General features: G+C 36.1%; 2 protein-coding genes across 3 annotated transcripts; one reads left to right on the forward strand and one right to left on the reverse strand.

Moving 5' to 3' along the window:
- The first annotated feature begins 916 nt into the window (after nucleotides 1-916).
- On the forward strand, nucleotides 917-7140 carry mrpl4 (mitochondrial ribosomal protein L4). Its single transcript, XM_032563408.1, has 9 exons — nucleotides 917-1110; nucleotides 2016-2097; nucleotides 2201-2372; nucleotides 2455-2506; nucleotides 3195-3312; nucleotides 3478-3584; nucleotides 4479-4588; nucleotides 4675-4748; nucleotides 5633-7140. The coding sequence occupies exons 1-9, from the start codon at nucleotides 1063-1065 to the stop codon at nucleotides 5776-5778; spliced, it is 909 nt and encodes a 302-aa protein (XP_032419299.1). The 5' UTR covers nucleotides 917-1062; the 3' UTR covers nucleotides 5779-7140.
- On the reverse strand, nucleotides 5815-16969 carry hyls1 (HYLS1 centriolar and ciliogenesis associated). 2 transcript variants are annotated; one of them, XM_032563404.1, is made up of 12 exons: nucleotides 16508-16969; nucleotides 15582-15701; nucleotides 15353-15472; nucleotides 15196-15269; nucleotides 14111-14334; nucleotides 13857-13912; nucleotides 11393-11538; nucleotides 10753-10792; nucleotides 10585-10639; nucleotides 9150-9231; nucleotides 8057-8083; nucleotides 5815-6030 (listed from the first exon to the last, which is right to left on the reverse strand). In XM_032563404.1, exons 2-12 carry the CDS (start codon nucleotides 15679-15681, stop codon nucleotides 5899-5901), a joined length of 1056 nt encoding a protein of 351 aa, XP_032419295.1. In that variant the 5' UTR covers nucleotides 15682-15701; nucleotides 16508-16969; the 3' UTR covers nucleotides 5815-5898. The 2 variants fall into 2 exon arrangements, with proteins under 2 accessions (XP_032419295.1, XP_032419296.1); XM_032563405.1 differs by lacking the exon at nucleotides 16508-16969 and adding an exon at nucleotides 15924-16197.
- Nucleotides 16970-20088: the final 3119 nt, after the last annotated feature.

The following is a 20088-nucleotide window of genomic DNA, read 5'->3' on the forward strand; positions in this document are numbered from 1 at the left end:
TGCTTTACATTGTAGGCACATTTTAATTGTGAAATGTACAATTAATTTAATTTCCCTTTGGGGCTATTTAACTTTCCTTTAGGATCAATAACGTATTTTGAATTTGAAACACCAAATCTGAAATAAAAAATCCAGAAAATTACCTTGTATGATTTTTAACTAATTAACATTTTATAGCACAAAATAAGTATTTAACCGTCTACCAACCAGCAATAATTTTGACTCTTACAGACCTGTTAGTTTGTCTTTAAGAAAATTTACCATTGTCATTCATTCTCCATCTTATAACAATTTAAAATGATCTTTTTTGTAGCTTCATTTTAAAAAACTGATTCATATCTTTACATTGTTTCAATCAATCATTTAATCCATTCCAAAAATCCACCTCACTTATTATTTTCCTGCTGAATGGACATGCTGGAATATTTTTTTTTTTTATCTTAACGCTTTCTAAGTTTCTAAGCTTTCTACCTGTCAGAGAACATATTTGGAAGATTCTCTTAAAGCTCTTTGTATCTTGCTTAAACATAAATTGTGCAGTTTTGTACTGAACCAAATCACAGCGTTTCAATATATTTGACTTTAAAAGAATGTTCACAAAGTCCTACTTGTGCTATGAATAATTTTAAATAGTATAATTTGTGTTTTCCAGCAGATTTTGTGGTCTAATAGCACCCCCAGAAATATAATTTCTTTTTTCTTTCTATTTCAACTTTATCAATAATTTTGTTTGTATATCTAACAATATTTTTATATCTAAATTTAAATCTTTATTTTTGTCTTCTGTATATTCTGAGTTTTGTATTTTGTATTCTTCTCGAATATAGCTTGTTATTGTATTATTTGTAAACAACGTTTATTCTAAAAAGGCTTTTTGTGAACTGCGCATGTCTGAACTTCCATAAACGTCATCAATATGCGCCTCTATCTCAGCTTACGGAAAAGGCTGTCACACGACCTTTCCTGCTGCCTCCGTTTACCATGTTTGTTGCTGTAACTTGGAGTTTTTAAATGTAACAGGGATAAAAGTTTCTGTTCGTAGAAGAAGAAGAAGAAAAGAACATGCTTCGTTTCTCTTGTTTAGTTTTCAGCAGAGGAGCGGCTCGAAGGGTGAGTTATTCCCAGCTAGCGGTCTCCATGCTGCAGTCCGTCTGTTATTACCGTCATATGTAGTGAAAATGACAGAAAGATAACACCGTTAACCTGCTGTTAACCATGACAGGAAAGGTTTAGTCCGATTTAATTTTACATAAAGGACAAAAATGATATTAAGAGTCTTTTTATGCATTTTTAAGTGAATATCTGGTCTCAATAGCAGTCAGAAATCAGGGTCAGATAAAGTATCCTGTTCAGCAGATTCATACTAAGGTAAAACAATATAAGGATAACAGACTTTAGAGTAAGAACAAACTTACAGCATAATAAAAATACTGTACAGTTACTAAAATGGCATGCTAAGATTCAAAGAGCTCTACAGCTGGGTAGGGTAGTTTAAATAAATATGTATAAGATGTGCATTGTTAGGCCTGTCAGAATAAATCAGTTAATCACATGATAAATTAACACTATCTCCATAATTTCCATTTCCATGATTTATTTTTCTTTTTTCTCTCTTTCTACCAAAAACTGGATGGCAAAAATCTTCAGTCTGGTCCTTTGGTCTCAAGTATCTGCGTTTTTTAAAAGACACTTTTGTTTACAGAGACTTTATAATTCCTTTTATTAGTCATTTCTGTTGTTTTGTTTATTTATTTTTTATATTTAAAATGTCTTCCAGTTCCAGTGTTAAATGTTCATTAGAATTTAAAGATTATTGATTGAGAGTTTTCTTCCATTATTTTGTCATTACTATTATATTACTTGAAAATGGTTTCGAAAATAGCAATTTTCATGAAAGGTCTACTCATCTAGTATTCCTGCATTCAGCTGCAGCTAAAGTGTTTGATTACATTTTAAAACTTGTATTTCTCTTTATGCAGTATTTCAGTATTTTTATTTATTTTTTCTCTCCTCAGTTTGCCTCATCTTTCTCCAGTGAGACCACTCTACCTCCAAACTTACGCCTTCCCTCTAATCTTGTGGATCCTGACAGATTAAGTAAGTCTAACATGGAGGTTAATTAAATGACTTTGATCTTAACAGCTGGTTAACACAAACATGTAAATTTTTCTCTCTTCACTTGTTTCATTTATCCTTGCAGAGCGTCCTCCACCTCCAGTAGACTCCTCCCTTCCTGTAATCAGGAAGTGCGATGCGGCACTTTCTGCTCACCTGAGCCCCGTGCGGACGTGGGTGGACACTCTGGAGAGTAAGGACAGCGAACCGTTGGGTCTGACTGAACTCCACCCTGATGTCTTTGCAGTGACTCCAAGGTATGTAGAAACCTTTCATCATGCTGAATTAAGATTCTCAGACCACTGCAGGTTTAAACTGATCTTTGTTCTCTTAATACAGGCTTGATATTCTACACGCTGTTGAAACCTGGCAGAGAAATTACAAAAGAATTGTAAGTTAAATACAGCTGAAACCAGAAGTTTACCTACATCTTTTTTTCTCATTGTCAGTTAGAATTATCAAAATTATTTCCATGTGCTGAATGCTACAGTGTGTTATTAAACTGTATGATTAATTAGTTAATTATTCTAATTGGTTTAAAAATTTTAACCAAAAATCTGGGTTTCCTTATCTAAGGAATAGCTGTCATAATATTACAAGTGTACAGTTGTACAACAATAAAGTTTAATTAATACAAGAATAAAGTTTTAATATTACCAGAATAAAGTCATAATATTAGGGCAATGAAGTAGTAACTTTGAGAACTCCTGCACAAAAAATACCAGAAAATTAAAACAGTTGACAATCTTGTGAAGTTATACTATCAGTTTTACAGATAAAGAAGCAATAAATCTTTTCACACAACATCATCAAATCATTGTCAGTAGGAGGATTTTGAACTTTTTGATTATGCCACTAATAATACTAATACTCTGTCGTACAACACAGAAGGGATGATTGAAATAAAATCCACTTTTTGAAAACAAAAAGTGGATTTTAAAAGGTAATTTCTATTTTTTGTTTTTTCAGAAAATGATCTATTTAAAAAACGTTTTTAGAGTTACTTTGTTTTTCTAAGTTTATTTTCTTGGCTGTGATGAAAACAACTAATAATCTGACATTATTTTAACATTTCACAGAGTCATGCTAACACAAAGGTGAGGTCAGAGGTGCGAGGCGGAGGCAGGAAGCCATGGAAACAAAAAGGAAGCGGAAGAGCTCGCCATGGAAGCATCCGATCGCCGCTGTGGAGAGGAGGTAGCTTCATCTGCTGTTTAATTTAGTTTTTAAATAGGTGCCCTCCACTTAAACTAAACTGTTGCACTTATAAAGATGGCTAACTTCTTTCCTGAGCCATAAATTCAGATGCAGCTTCCTTTACTGATGTGATCTAGAAGGATTCACATTGTTTTTTCCCCTCAGGTGGAGTTTCTCATGGGCCAAGAGGACCCAACAGTTACTACTACATGCTACCCATGAAAGTACGAGTTCAGGGGCTGAAAGTGGCACTAAGCTCCAAGATGGCTCAGGTAAATATGATATTCAGTTCAGTTGGTTATAGTACTGTCAGCTGTGGCATGGAAAATAATTAATGTCAGTAACTTATGTTAAAAATATGGAGTTTATTAATGCTAACCAGATCATGTGTGCAAACAGAGGATGATGGATTGTTCTTCAGCAAGTACAACAAAGGATTCTGTTGGCAATAAATGTAGATTGTATTCAAGTTATTCTGGATTAAGTTGTTGCGTTACATTATTTAGTGGTGCTTCCTATTAGATTGCAGAGTAATAACTGTTTTTAAAAATAATTTAATCTTTTTTTTTATCGAGCAGTATGCAACACAAAAACAATCGCGGTGTCATTTGTCGTCTCCACACCTTAGCTAATGTGCTAATAGCTGAGCAAAATTTGCGTTTAGCACTTTAGCTAACTTTGAAAATAATAAAATAAATTCTGGATAAATTCTGAAGCGCTAATTGGCTCCCCTGTTTCTTAATCTTTCGGTTGAGAAAAGTTCGACAATCTATGTTGACATTTTTATGGACCGTTAATTCTTGAAGTAGTCATGCTCTTATTTTGAAGAGGATGAAAACCGTTTGCGCGGTAGTTCCGTTTCCTCTCCTAACATTTTCTCTCCCAATAATTTAGTTTCACACAAAATAAAACAAGAATAGTTATTGTATTTCTTTATATTATAGAACTTGTAAATTATGTCAAAATGACGTTGTTGCTGAAGAGTTGTGTTAGACTTAAATTGTAGATATAATCTGAGTCTAGCGCTGTAGCATTAGCTTCGGCTAATTTCAGTGTTAGTCTATCAGTTTTGGGTCAGTGCAGCTACAGTACATTTTCAGTTAGTCTTGCCCATCACTCGTCTCCATAATATTTTTTTGATAACTCTGACCTCCTGTTTTCTGTAGCAATACCTCCACGTAGTGGACTCCCTGAACATTCCCACGCCAGACTCCCAGTACCTGCTGGAGCTGATCAGAAACAGACACTGGGGAGAGTCTGTGCTGCTGGTTGATGTGTGGGTATCTTACCTTACTGGTGTAAATCAGAACAAATGAGCTTACATAAATGATCTATTCCAATTTATTCTATGGCTGCGTTTAGGTCTCAAGAGTTCCCTGAAAATATCCTCCAAGCTACAGCAAACCTAAAGACAGTAAACCTTATTCCAGCCATCGGTGAGTAAAGTACTACCTGTGTATTAGAGCCATTGCAGATAGAAAAGAAGTAAATAGCTGCCAAAAAACTCTGAAATTCTGGAAATATAAAAGATTTCTGAGTTTTAAATGTTGAAAATTTGACTTTTCTAACTCCAATGTCCAAGTTTTTTTTATATAAAATTTTCAAAACGTGCTAAAAAGAACCTCAGATTTTCTAGAAAACTTACAATTTCTGAAATTCAAAAGTTAAAATTTGTTAGAAAACCCAATTAAAAAAAAAAATCTGTAATTTTCTAGAAAAGGTCTAAACACTAATTTCCAGATTTCTTTAGTTTTTTTCTAGCAGGTTTTCAGATTTTGAAACTCAATCTGAAATTTTATAAGTGTGAAAAGTTGAATATTTGACTTTTCAAACTCCAAATTGGAGATTTAGATTCAGAAGTTGAAAACTTGCTAGAAAAAAAAAATCTCAGAAATTTTCTGGGGGGAAAAAAAAATCTAGCAATTGCTAGAAAGCTAAAAATTTTAAAATCTCAAATTATCTTGAAAACACTTCAGAAATTTAGATTAATTTCAAAATTTCTTGGTTTTTTTCTCTCAAGTTTTCAACTTTTGAAACTCAATCTCAGATTTTACAGAATAATGTTGAAAAGTTTAAATATTCTAGAAAAACTTTGGACATCTGAGATTTCCAAGATTCTTGGAATTCTTAAAAAAGCTGATTTGGAAACTCAAAATTCTGAGTTTTTTTTCTAGTGTGCTTCAAGTTTTTTCCTAGAAAATGTAATTAATTTCAAAACGTTAGTTTTTAATCCCAGATTTCCAACTCTTTTTTTCTGAATGCTTTTTTCCCCATTGGGTTGTTTTAATCGAACTGAATTAAATGTTGTTTTCCCCGTCAGGTCTGAACGTGCACAGCATGCTGAAACATGAAGCCGTCATCCTGACTCTGGACACGGTCAGGTTTCTGGAGGAGAAGCTCCTCTGGCACGACGAGCGTTACACGTTTCTTTACCCGTTCAAGCTGCCGTACTCCGACTTCCCTTAGGACAACTGATCTGTGTCAAATTCACTGACAACAAGACTGTTTTTATTTGTTTATTCTGAATGTCACAATAAATAATTATACTTGTAAAAAGTACAAAAACAGTTTTGAAAATTGTGCAGCTTAAAACTGAGAATTAAACTTTTGTGGGAGGCGACGGTTTGCCAGATCGTTCCTGATCGTCCAGCGAAGCTCGGAGCGTTTCTTCTGCGTCGGCACCGTGTAGGTGTTGGGAACATAAACCCTTCGGGGCTTCTGCTCAAACACAATAAAGACAGCAGATTAGAGCGCCCTCCTCGTCACACCTGGGCAGGATGCTTTGATCGTTTCTTCCAGAACAAGGTGTTCTATTAAGAGCAGGAAGTGGGAGGTGACGCATTGTTTAAACTTGAGATCTCATATTACTTAACACATTCCCAGCGACGTTACATCAGCTCTTAGACATGTAGTTCAGATTTTTTTTTACCTCACTGTCTGAAGTTAAATTAGATCAAACTTCTTTTTTTAGGTTGGTCAGAATTACCAGGATTATTTACATGTGATAAATGCTACAATAATGAGAAAATATGTCAGATTTATCTATTAATGTCTTTAAAGTCAGAGGTTTTGCAATCTCTTTAAACAATGGTGATGTCCAGACTTTTGAAACATGTTTGAGTTAATTGGAGGCACACCTGTGGATGTATTTTAAGGCCACACCTGAAACAAACTGCTTTCTGGTTTGACACGATTAGAAAGTCAAAACAAATCAGCCGAGACATCAGGAAGAGTCTGGATCACTCTGTGAAGGTGATGCGTTCATCTGTTTCAAGGAATTATGCACAAGTATAGACGTGATGGGAACGTCCAATTATCAGGCCTTTCGGAAAGGAAACGGGTTCTGTGTCCAGAGATTAAAGTTTTTGGTCCAAAATCTGCAGATTAGCCCCAAAACAAAAGCTAGATACAACGTGAAGATTCTGATAAAGCTGGTCATCATTGCATCAATATTAAGTGAAACGTGTCCTGTACCAACATGGGCTGAAATGCTGCTCAGAGACACAGAAGCCATTTTAAAAATCTTCATTTTTGGAGACATGTGTTGTGGCCTGATGAAGCTAAAGTGGAAATGTTTGGACATAATTACCATTTTTACAATTGGAGGAAAATTGAGGAAACTTTTAACCATCCAAACTGAAGTATGGAGGTGGCACCATCATGTTATGGGACTGTTTTGCTGATTGTTTTCTTACAAATTTCTGACTTTTCAATATCAGAGAAAATATGGTTTCATCATGAATTGATGCAAATTTATGGCTTTTTGACTAAATATATTCAAGTTTTCACATAATTGTAAAATTAAACTCTAAATTTATTTCTCCATGATCACATTATTATCATTTTTTAATCCATAAAGCAGAGTTGTACGTGTGTCTGTGCATTTCTTTCCTCTGAATGAGGAGGAATGTGACTCAGCTAAAAAGTTTTAACTCCTGGCATTTCTGCCCAGAAGCAAAACTGGTTATTATGCAATCAGCAGAGGCTATGCTGCCCTCTTCTGGTCCAGATCTGACAGTGCATTCATAAATCATAAATCCCTGTAAACAGATGCTACTACTGCTACACATAAAAAAAAAAAAAAGCAAAAACAATAAAAATTCAAACAAAAATCTTTCTGATGCACCAGCTTAACACTAGAACGTGATTGTGTTGCAGTCAACTCTCATTTGTTGATAAACTTCTTTATTTTGGTGAATAAAACAGTTTTGTCCTACATTTCTCTTTTGTATGTTTATCTGTAAAATCCTTGACTGCATCAAAACAAGCAACATTGTGTTAAATTTTTCATCCTAGAAGAGTTAAAATACACCCAGGGATAATTTGAAGAAGGTTGGAAGAAGTCTGAATGTTACATTCTGATAAAAAATACTTAAAACGTCTCAGTTTAAACACTTTATGCTCTTCTTAGACTACACTCTGAGTTGAATTTATGATTTATCCTTTCAATCATATTTATTAACTTCATAGTAAATTAATTTGCACATGTCCTGAAAAGCTCCATGATGAAAACAAAAACCTCAACACAAATATGTTTGTTTTTTTTACAAAGTGAAAATAGTTCTGTTTTAAAGTGTGCATAAAAATCTGTCATGGAGTCAAACATGTTTCCCATTGGTGTGATATCTTAGCTGAACCACATAATAAATTAAACTACAAAATGATCCGTGTAACTGACCAAAACTGTGAGGAAAACTAATTCTTTATGCTACAGGTTTCAGGACAAATAATGGCGAATACTTACCGGGAGAGGCTGGAATGAAAGTTTTTCCTGAAAAACAAACAAAAATATGAAGTAATTTAAGTTTATTGACATTTACCAGGTATTTCTAAACTTAACACTACTACTAATGCACCAATCCACCAATTTTTTTTACTTCCAATACAATCCAAAACAAAAACAGTTCTGCATTGAAATAAAATGTTTCTTTTTTTTTTTAAACAGACAACTAACTGAACTTAGTTGGCGCATTACTGCCACCTAGAGGTTGGTGAAAGAACCAACCAAAGAAACCTGGGATGCACCGATCCACTTCTGTCACACCGATGTTGTTGACCAATACCGATCCGATACAGAAAAACAGCGCTGAATTCAATACATTTTTTTAAAAACAGACATAAATGTACTGAAGTACAAATTTATGCACCAGTAGAGTAAATTTAAACACCAACAGCTTCACAAGCCTGGTCAAACATGTCAAAACAACTTTAATATTTTCACTCATTAGGAGTAAAACATCCAATGTAAAATAAATAATAAAGAGACTGACAAAAACTGTAAGCTGACTACCTTGGTCGAGCATGTAAAAGTAAAACACAGCAAAAACTAAATATTATCATGTATTTCTGGTTTAGTTTCTAGTGCAAATATCTTAGTACACCTGAAATAAGACAAAACTAAATTATAAGAAACTTCTGCTAATAGAACCAGTTCCTTTTCATCAATAATATGGAATTATTGACTAAGAACGAGCTCCTATATCTTGCTGAAAAGTTACTTCTAAGTTTTGTCTTATGTCAAGTGTACTACACTGTTTGCACTAGAAAGTAAATTCTACAAAAAGTAGAATTTATCTCTCAGAGGATAAATTAGACTCAATAGATCCGTTCAATTTAGAATTTGTTTTCCAATATCTGGACTGATACAGATGTTAATATCGGATCTGTGAATTTCCACTTAACACAAAGAAACATTAAATGTGTAATTTATACAAATACTTCTACATCTTTGAAAAACTAAATTGTACGAATGTGATATTGGTGCATTGTTCCAGTAAAGCAGTTAAACCGAACATTGCTCAATGAGGAGAGTTTGAAACACGGCCATGTTTCCGTACCTTAATCTCCCATCGGAGAGCTTTCCTGACGTTGTCTCCAGGCACCTGGAACGCGTCCCACATCTCCTTGTACTGGAAATACCTGCAGAGGCAAAAGTATCCACAGCAGCTGGCGTCAAACTAGAGCAGCAGACTCCAAAAGCAAACAGTCAAAGCGAAAACGGATTTTTGAAGACCTTTATACCAAGGATGACGCCAATCAAAGACTGCAGTGTACACTACACAATTCAAGTCTGGTTTTATGTATTCATTGTCATATTTTCTGTCACATCTTTATAATTTCTAAAAATTATTTCCACAAGGTTTCGGAGTCCATTTATGGGAATTTTCCACCGTTGTCCCAGTAGAGCATTTGTGAGGCCAGACACTGATGATGGATGAGAAAAACCATTTGTGTCTTAATCAACCCCAAAGCTGTTAAATCAGGTTGAGGTCAGAATCTGTCCAGTTGAAACTAAAGAGACCAAAACTAAAATCTTTCTACGAAGCTGGGAGTGTGAAATTGTCCAAAATGTGTTAATATGTTCAAGAACCAAAAGTTCCCTTCAGTGGAGTTAAGTAGTCAAAACCCAGCTCCATAATCCTCCCCCACTGAATGGGAATCTGACCTTTTCTGCTGGACCTGGTGATTTAAAGGTGCAGTATCGTGTAAAATCAACTTTTTTGAGCTTTACATCATGTTATAATGTTATTTCCTCATCAAAAGCATTCCTGGAGTGTTGCCTTGATTCTTTCATGCGTGCTTGAGGAGTCCTCGAATCTCCATGGCAACCATTAAGCTGTGAAAAACACCTGGGTGGACCGTCAAGGAAGGCAATAAAATTCATTTTAAATCATATTTGATATTTATAGCATTTCTTTTTTTTTTTTCTCCGAAGAGTTTTTGCAGCGCTAGTGGCTCGTATTTTTTGCAACAGTAGGCAGACAGGAAAGAGGGCAAGGAGAGGGGGAAGACATGCGGCAAAGGTCGCAGGGACCGGGAGTCGAACACGCGACGTCCGCGTCGAGGACTAAGGCCTCCAAACGTGGGGCGTGCTAACCCCCTGTGCCACCACAGCACGCCCCAGCATTTCTATATCAACTGAAGGTAGTTGTTATAGAAACAGGGTGTCAACCATAGTTACTTGATTATGCTATAAAATGGCACCATGTGCCTGGAATACATAATACTGCCCCTTTAAGGCTTCGTACTGGTGCGTGCCCAACAAAACCCTTTTAAGGAAAATCTACATCTTGAGATCAGAAGCCTGTAATTATTCACTCTGCAGACTCTTCAAACTACATGTGGTTTTAGGAAAAATTAAGAGGTAGTTTTGCTTAATTTTAAACATTTAGCTCTTCATTTGACACAATAAAAAGATTATTTTATTGTTTTCTTAGATTTGACCCAGATGTGGATAAATGTTTGTGCTTTGCAGAGATATTTCTAACTTACCTAGTCACTGGATCATTCTTCTTAAAGGCTTTTTGGCACATCACCGGGCGGATGACTGAAACACAAGTTATCAAAAAGTTTAAGTATTTTACAACAATGTATGGAAATAGAGAGATCTAGAACGATAAAGCTTAGCTGTGATCAGTTCCTTCATTGATGGTTACTTACAGGATTTTGGTTTGGGCCGTACTTCCCGATCACTTTGAGTCTGAAGGTAAAAATGTCAAAAATCAGGCATTTTAACATTTAGAACTGCAGAACGTAACTTTTGTAAAAGTATGTTTTTTCCATATTTATTAAAACTGTCACCATGTTGTGACAGTTTAGAATGAGACAGATAATTTGTGAAAAAATAATCAACCTCCTCCAAATCCTACTTTTGATCTGCAGAAATGCTCCAGGTCAAAAAAACAACCAATCAGAGCCAGGAGGTGGGTCTTTGTGCTGTCAATCATCCTCTTGTAGGCTGCTCAATGTGCTAATGGTGGAAAAACAACTTATTGTTACATAAACGTTTATCAGCCATCATCGGTGGCTGTGCTAAATAGCCTTAGCATTCATGGCATTCATGTGAACCAGCTGTAGAGAGTGATTGACAGCTCTAAGACCCTCCTCCTGGCTCTGATTGGTTCTTTCTGACTAAGCTGTGTATTTCTGTTGTTAGTACTGGGAACACTGGGATAAGAAGAGGAGCTTGATTTGTTTTCACAGATACCGTCACCAGTGATAAATACGGAAAAAACTATTTTTTAAATAAAAGACATACTGCAGCTTTAATAAATGTAACTATGAAAACTGCTTCACTCACCACGACGTCAATATACGATTTTAAGGCAGTGAAGTCGACAGCTTCGCTCTCTGAACCCTGGGAGTCGTTCTCATCTGCATCGTAATCTTTCCGATCTGAGATTAGATCAAGCTCAGCCATTCGCTCTTCTAAGCAGCTCGAAACATCTGATAGACAATGAACAAAATTACGCTTTGCTCTCAAATAGTAAAGCTCTGGTTTTGAAAGCATGAGCAGGAGGTTGTATTTGTATACAGAAGTGAAAAATGAAAAAGGATGACTGCAGTCTACAGATAATGTTTAGTTTTTTTTAAACGTACAGACATCTTTTCATATGACCACCAGGTAAACTCTAGCCTGGCCATTGTCTTATGCAAGCTAACTCGATTCTCATTCCCCTTCATTGCTGCGTCTGGGATTTCTCCCATTGACTTGGATTCTTCCGGTAGAACGTCAACCTGGCCAGCCAACAAACAGAAAAATAAATTTTGAACAATGAAGTCAATTGTAGTTAGCCTGTAGTTTTAGGAATGGTGGTGGAGGAAGCAAACAAAGCCGTTCAGTCCATGTTAGCTACGCTTCTAAATATTGAATTAACATGAACAGCCATTTTGTTTGGCTCTGCATTTCCCTCTTGGAGGACGGTTGTTCAGTTGGTTGTTCAGCACAGGCAGCTTCAAGTTAGCTTCATAGCGGCGAACTGGTGCATTACAATGTCACAGTCAATTGGGTAAATTTAAGAGTTTGTCAAAGTCCACACCTGCAGGAAGCAACCGTTTCTCAATAGTTGAGGGTTCAAACCCTCAGTATGAAGCAAAGCATAAAAAAGGGGTGTCCAAAGTGCGGCCGCTTGTGGCCCTCTGGGGGATTTTGGGCGGTCCCCTGACCTGCAGCATAATTGGTTAAGGCAGACGGACACTTTTTCATCTGGATAAATAACATTAACAGATTCTCATTTATTAAAGTCTTTGCATTCATAGCAATTTAGGAGCAACTGCAATCACAATTATTGATTGCTATTCCTCAAAAGCTAGTCTTACAGAGAGAGAAAAAATGTAAAAATCAACCCCGAATAAGAAAAAAAAAAGAAAATCAACCCCAAAAATGTAGAAACTATTGGCCTGTCTTATACTAATGCAATCTTGCAAGATTGGCACCAGCAGCCCTCATGATTCTGATGGGATAAGAGTGTAAGAAAATGAATGGATGGATGAGTTAAAATAAGCTTTTATATCTTGCTGAAAAGTAACTTATTAGTTTTGTCTTATTTCAAATGAACAGCGATTTTTGCACTAGAAACTAAACCAACGGATAAGCGGAAGAAGATGGATGGATGGATGGATGGAAACTAAACCAAAAATACTTGGTAAGATTTTGTGATTTTGTAGAGTAAATTTTTGTAGCAAAAAGTTTGGACAACATTTGTGCAGGTTTTTACCAGGCAAGATAAAATTCTTCATGGAGTTGAAGAACCTGACACCTTTGTTTCTTGAAGATTCGTCTTTAACATCAATCGCTGACACGCTTTCTGCCTTTTCCTCCAGATTGTGCAGCAGTTTCTCCTGTTTTTCTTCTTCGCCTCCATCTATCCCATCTTCTAAACCCTTCTTGTGAAACAAGAGCGCATCAGTGTGAAGATGCTGTTCCTTTGGTTCTGGTTCTACAGGTAGTTTCCCGTCAACTACGCCATCGGACACAAACTCCACAGGCTCCCTTACATCCAGTCTATGCGTCGGTTCATTATCAAACTCAGTGAAGCTACTGAGCAGTGAGACTTCTTTATCGTCTCTGAACTCAGAAAGATCTTCTTGGCTGTTTTGAGTAAACCTGTTCACAGAATGATCGTCCCTCTGGTCTGCTTGGTTCTGCTCCTCCGCTCTGTATGTGCCATATCCAGAGGTCATTGGGCTTTCTGCTGCACCATCAGTAGTTTTCCCATCATCACTATAATCACTTTCCTCTTCCAGAGTCCCCTCATTAAACAACTGCGGGCTTTTTAACTGTGGGTGTTCCTCCCCTGAACTCTCTGGAGGTGAATCCTCTGAATCATTGACGGGTCTCATAATTTCCACGTCCTCCTCCTTGTCTTCCGCCTCTCCATCCGACCAGAAAGAGGAGTAAAGGGAATCCTTCTCGTCATCGCTCTCTCTGTCCCACTGATCATTATACATTTTGTACATGGCGGCAGCACGCTTGGCTGAGGTGTGTGGGGTGAAGGATCAACAGAGGCAGGAGGTTGGAGGAAGGAGCTAAGAGGATTAGCTGAAATCCAGAGACCTTACACGCCTCTTCTCACAGCTGAAACAGCCCCAGCTGCTGGAGACTATTTGGTAGTATCTCTTGATTTGTTTATATTGATTTGTTAACCGATATTTACTCTACTTTGTGATTGTTTTAATCAAATAAAAATAAATTCACGGAAAACACATCAAAGTTTGTGGTTGAAGGTGGATGAATACTGGGTATATAAATTGGTCTACATTACCTGAGTCATCTGTGTAAATCGATTCAGAACAGATGAAAGACTTTCCTTTTCGTTTTCTGAGAATAAAAAGTAAAAACAATGACATCAGAAATCACATGGTCAGTGTTTCTGTAAAACCTCTGCAAACACCTAAGTGGTATAAATTATATTGATTATAACTTACATTTTATTAAAAATGTACATTTCAGGGTTTCCCCCACACCTAAAAAAAAGCAAAAGTTGAAAAGTTTGAGCTTTCCTCAGCTTAAACCCACCTTAAAACCTTTCTCTTTATTAATCGCCTCTGCTGGTGGTCTGAACAGGAAGTGTAGCTGTCAGACAGCAGAGAGTCCAGGGTGTCTTCGGTATCTGGCTCCTCCTGTAGCCTGTTAGGAGCATCAGCTGAGAAATGCAGCCTCGGACCCACAGACAGTGCAGCGTATGAGTCGCCACAGCTAAGTGACCGTCCACTGTGTTCGCTCTTCTGTGTATTGGACAGCTGTGCATTTACAAAATTGAACAAGTCAACCAAATAACGTTAACTAGAGTGTTTTCTTGGCAGGAAAAAGCAATTACAAATCAATACATTTATAGTTTTTCTTGAGATCTTATTTGTAAAAATAATAATAACTTGGATCAAAACATTCTTGAGAGAGACTGGAGGACTATTTTGGTTAGGGGTGCACCGATTGTTTTCTGGCTGATCAGCAATTACCGATCTTTAAAAATACTTGACCTGCCGATTCCGATTTTGACCGATACCAATTTTCTTTTTGTCTGAAATGTTGCTCAATAATGCGAAAAAGTTGCTGAGTTGGTAGCAGTGGGATGACAATTGTTAACTGCAAACAAGCAGACAAGACCTGGTGGGCCGGTCAATCAGTCAAACATCTCTTATAGGAGAGCAGAAGAGGACAGAGGCTGATTTTTAGACCTTTACTGAGGTAGATAAGATCGGGGAATAAGATTGGGTTCACATAAACGCATTGGCCGATTACCGATCTCCCAAAATTAAGGAAATCAGGGCCAATAAATTGGCTGACCGATAAATGGGTGCACTCCTAATTTGGTACTGGTGACTATTTATTATTGAACGATAAACAAGCCTCCAGTCACTACGTGGCTGCAGGGCAAAAACTAATCAACAGGCTGCCTTTTCAACCCAGTAGAACTTTTATTGGTGTCGCAGGCACACCAGTGTAGAGAGCTGACGGAGGAGGAGAGATGAATAAGTTTGTGATAGTGAAAAGAAAAAATGGAAGAGGTGACAGATGTAAGTAAAGCAAGTGATGGTAGCCAGCAACTACAAAGAACAGTGAAAAAATACAACTACATCTGGGTGTAGCTTCATATTATTTACCGTTGAGTCACGGCCCGTTTTTTCTTCATGTAGAAAAAATCCATCCCCTGATTTGTAATTGTATGACAGGTTGACTGTGGGGAAGTAAAGCAAAAATTAAGGAAAACTCCGCTACCAGCATCATGATTAGGTGGGTTTAAATAACTGTGCCGCTCACCTTTTTCTTTAGTATAAGCAGGAAGACTTGACAGAGATGCTGCTGCCTGAGCATGTATGCTTATAGGTGTGGGAGAGGCCAGGTTTTTCCATTGCCCATGGCGTATCAGTTCATCAAGATCTGACAGGATGCATACAAGAAAAATAAAAGATTTGTTTTCTTGTTCAGCACATAAATATCTACAACTTCAAAATCTTCCAAGCAGAGGCATATGGCTCATGAAGATGACCTTGCTTAAACTCCAGCAGCCTGTGTTTTGGTATGGTCTTATAGCCAAGTATAGCCAGTTGCTGTTGAATTTCTTCTTCTGAGAAGTCCAGGTTGTCCATAATGTTGTCAATTTTATGTTCTTGAGAGAGAAAGTAAACACACAAAAGCCTAATATTAAATTTTGTTAATTATTTGTACATCTGCACCAGAAATTGTACATAACTTCATATTTTCTGTCTGTCAAATGGTATCATTTTTAAATATTAAATCAGATGTTTTGAATCACTTAATCAGTGCTTACGCAGCCTTTTTACAAAATACTCTTTATTATTGAGTAATTGCTTAAATGGCTACTACTTACTTGTTTAAAATTATGTTGAAGTAGTTTTACTCTTGAGTACTCTACCCATCTCTTCCTATAACAGTTTCCTTTTAAGCTCAAGCCATATTTATTGGGTTTATATAGCCCATATTTCAGCCACACTTCTTATGTCAGGGTTAAACAAAGTGCTTTTTATATACGGGAGGGTAAAGAAAGACACACAAAGTATGCTACCGTTAGCTTAGCACAAGTTAAGGTGATGTACAAGCAACTACGCCCTAATGGACATATGTAAACACCTCATGCCTAAAATTCATACACACTTTAGCGTTATTGCTTATTATCAATATTTTAAAGAATGTATGTTTCAAAAAATATCAAAAATAGCATTAAATATATGGTTAAAATGTAACGTGTAATCTGAAAACAATAAGTATTACCGTAACAAAGATTAAATGTCAGACTGAGCGCTGTGTGTATTTTTTCAAGAAGACTAACGTAATTTATCATTTATGCCATTTTTGTTTTGATTTAGCCTTTTAAGTTATTGGTCGGCGATAAGTAGATTTACTATAACATAGGCTGATGCCATTGTGTTGTGGAAAATAAAAAATTTGACCTACCTCCGCGAAAATCTGTTTAAAAATTCGACACCATAAAAAGTAAGACAGCGGTTAACTGAAAAATAAAACAACCTTCGGCATAATGGTCGCTTGTGTGTAAAAATCAAGCTCTTTAACAAGGTTGCTGCCTAAAAACTCAGCAACATTAGCTAATAAACGGTGCCGTTTAAAAGCGTACACACACAAGCACCAGGACAACAGCCGTTAACGAGCTTTGAAAATAACGCCATCTTCTTCTTCCTCGTCCTCTCTAATGCTTTTCGGTAACTACCGCCACCCACTGGTCAAGAGCCTGTAAGATCACGTCAGATTTTACTTGTTCGGGCATACTAGAGCGTACGGATTGCCTAAAATGTTCTTGTGACAAATTCTTTAATCTCCCAACTGATACTAGCACGTTTGATGAGTTGGGCGCCTAACTCTGTTTTTTTCTCCATTTTGAAGCCTCGACAGACCCCGTTCTCTGCCGCTCCCTCCTCCACAGCTCGGAGGTTCACTTAGGGACCGTCAACAAATTTCCGAACCAAACTGAGAAGCAAAAGTAAATGGATGTCTTGCCTTGTGACCATCTGGCACAAAAATGCTAATTCGTGTTATTACATGAGGCATACTCATTCTATTTAATGTAAAGTAATTTAAAATATTAAAAATAATTTTCACATTAAAAAATATTTATTTTCTTCATTAACTTCTCAAAATCAATGTGAAATTATTTTACTAAATTGGATAGATGAGGCACATTCATTATTCCATTTTAGGTTTATTCTACATTTTATAGGTAATTTTATATTTTAAAAAATATGTTTTTTCTTCAATAGCATACAAGTCACGTGACCTATTGATTTAAAATCAATGTGAACTTACTCTACTACTCTGGCCAGATGAGGTACAGTTATTTTTTATTCCATTTTAGGTCTTTTAAAAAATATCTTACAAGTAACTTTATATGTAGAGAATAAGATTTTTCTTCAGTAGCTTCCACCTCATGTGACCTACTGACTCAAAATCAGTGTGAAATTATGCTATTAGACTAGGTAGATGAGAAACACTTACTTTTATACCATTTTTGGTCTTTATATATTTTTTAGCACTTTTTTCTGTCTAAATTTATGATTTTTCTTCAATAGCTTAAGGGTCATATGATCTATTAACTCAAAATCAGTGTGAATTTGTTCTACTACACTGGAAAGACAAAACAAAAAAACTAATCAATTATTATTGATAGACTGATACAAAACACTTCTTTTGTGATATGTATTTCAGCCATATTTGGTTTCTAACTGCTGGTTTAAAGTGAGCTATTTCTTTTTGTTGCCGTTTCATAAGATGAAGATCGACAAATTATCAACCAATTACGTTTTCCTGAAGCTAACAGATTAGTGTTTACAATCTGCTGAATTGAACAAAATTGATATGTTTGCCTTGTAAGGAAGCTTGATATAAAAAAAATTCTGAATCACAACATGAAAAGTGAAGTGAACTAAATTTATAGAAATTTAGAAAAATGGATAAGTAAAAAAAAAAAGAAGATTGAATCAAACTTGACTTGTTTTGACTTGCATTTCAAAACAGCCTCCTTGTGAGTCCAGAGGTTGGTGGAATCAACTAACTCACTCGCTCTTTGGTTACCTAGCAACTCACTCACTATCTGGTTACCTAGCAACAACCTGCTGAGTAACTAGCACAGCAGCAGTTTAAAGTTTCTAACTGCTTAAAAATAGAAAAAAACAACGCAGTGGAGTGAAAAATGTGGATAAAACAGAAAAGGACACAGCACCAGTTTGGCAGTATTCCAGATATTTCAAACAAAAAGCTGTTTCTCCCTGTTATCGTTCTATAATTTGAAGATCGAATTATGTACGACAACTTAGTTTTACTGAAACTAACAAATTATCGTTTGTGATCTATTAATTTATTACGGTAATAAAATTGAGCGGTTTGCCTTGTAAGGAAGTTTGATATGAGTGACTGAGGGTCACTGCGCGTAACGGAAACCCTGTAAATTCTAGACACTAACAGGTACCATAGAATTGCACAAAAATCTGTGAGGGGAGTCCCTGCTCGAAATTCTGTGAAAGAGGTGTACGGAGCCTTGTGCCAGAAGCCCATTAAAATGCTGCCTACGTTGTTTTAAACTGCGATTGTGAACGTGAGTGGGAATAAAAATAGCAACAGGTATTTTGTTCCATATAACACAGTAGGAGTGTAACAGGTAAACCTTCTATGGATGCAAACTCGACTAAAAACCCACCTGTTTAGGATTGTATTTGAAACGTAATCAATTACAAATTTATTGATGGAACCTGACTTAATGTCGTGTTTTGATCGTTGATTCTATGTTGCTTTATGTTTCTGTGTTTGATACGATGTAAAGGACTTTGAAATGCCTTGCTGCTGAAATGTGCTATACAAATAAAATTTGATTGATTGATTGATTTATATATTCTTTTTTCTGAATCACAACATGGAAAGTGAAGAGAATTAAAATGTTAGAATTTTTGAAAGATGGTTATATGAAGAAAAACTAGAAAATTTCGGAAGAAATTTAGCCGGGGCCTGCCAAGGCGCGCCCGTCGGGCTTGGGCCCGGCGTCGTCACGCCACAAATCGGCGTCGACGCTAAAGAACGCCGCGACGTAATCAGTGGCACGCGGAGAACCGCAAGAACGTTAAGCGAGGCGGACGTGCACCATTCAGTATGATTTAAAATGTTGTCAAGGCTTTTATTTTGGAAGTTTTGTTAAACTTCATTTCAAAGGGCCAAACTAATCCCATGCGTAACAGTCATTGGGTTAAAATAGTTATATAATGCTCAAAACACAAGTAGCTGATGTAAAAATATTCAAGGCTTTTATTTTGAAATGTTTGTTAAGCTTCATTTCAAAGCGCCAAACTAATCCTATGTTTATCAGTGCTTTGGATGAAAACGTCAAATAAAGCCAAAAAGAGCAGTTACGTCATGTAAAAATATTCAAGGCTTTTATTTTGAAATTTTCAGTATGCTTCATTTCAAAGGGCCAAACTAATACCATGTGTAACAGTGCTTTGGATGAAAAAGTCAAATAAAGCCAAAAAGAGCAATTACGTCATGTAAAAATATTCAAGGCTTTTATTTTGAAATTTTCAGTATGCTTCATTTCAAAGGGCCAAACTAATACCATGTGTAACAGTGCTTTGGATGAAAAAGTCAAATAAAGCCAAAAAGAGCAATTACGTCATGTAAAAATATTCAAGGCTTTTATTTTGAAATTTTCAATATGCTTCATTTCAAAGGGCCAAACTAATACCATGTGTAACAGTGCTTTGGATGAAAAAGTCAAATAAAGCCAAAAAGAGCAATGACCTGATGTAAAAATATTCAAGGCTTTTATTTTGAAATTTTCATCAAGCTTAATTTTAAATTGCCACACTAATCCCATGTGTAACAATTGCTGGGTTAAATCAGTTATATACAGCTCAAAAGAGCAATTTTCTGATGTAAAAATATTCAAGGCTTTTATTTTGAAATTTTTGTTAAGCTTCATTTCAAAGGGCCAAACTAATCCCATGTGTAACAGTTACTGAGTTAAATCAGTTATATAA

The sequence above is a fragment of the Xiphophorus hellerii genome, chromosome 5 (genome assembly GCF_003331165.1).
Source record: "Xiphophorus hellerii strain 12219 chromosome 5, Xiphophorus_hellerii-4.1, whole genome shotgun sequence".
NCBI lineage: Eukaryota > Metazoa > Chordata > Actinopteri > Cyprinodontiformes > Poeciliidae > Xiphophorus > Xiphophorus hellerii.

Coding starts and splice junctions, on each gene's coding strand:
- hyls1 (XM_032563404.1), bottom strand. CDS start 15,681: ATGGACAACCTGGACTTCTCAGAAGAAGAAATTCAACAGCAACTGGCT. Junction 10,793..11,392: donor AATCGTATATTGACGTCGTG/GTGAGTGAAGCA, acceptor TTTTACCTTCAG/ACTCAAAGTGATCGGGAAGT. Junction 10,640..10,752: donor ACGGCCCAAACCAAAATCCT/GTAAGTAACCAT, acceptor CTTGTGTTTCAG/TCATCCGCCCGGTGATGTGC.
- mrpl4 (XM_032563408.1), top strand. CDS start 1,063: ATGCTTCGTTTCTCTTGTTTAGTTTTCAGCAGAGGAGCGGCTCGAAGG. Junction 2,373..2,454: donor GTCTTTGCAGTGACTCCAAG/GTATGTAGAAAC, acceptor CTCTTAATACAG/GCTTGATATTCTACACGCTG. Junction 4,589..4,674: donor TCTGTGCTGCTGGTTGATGT/GTGGGTATCTTA, acceptor GGCTGCGTTTAG/GTCTCAAGAGTTCCCTGAAA.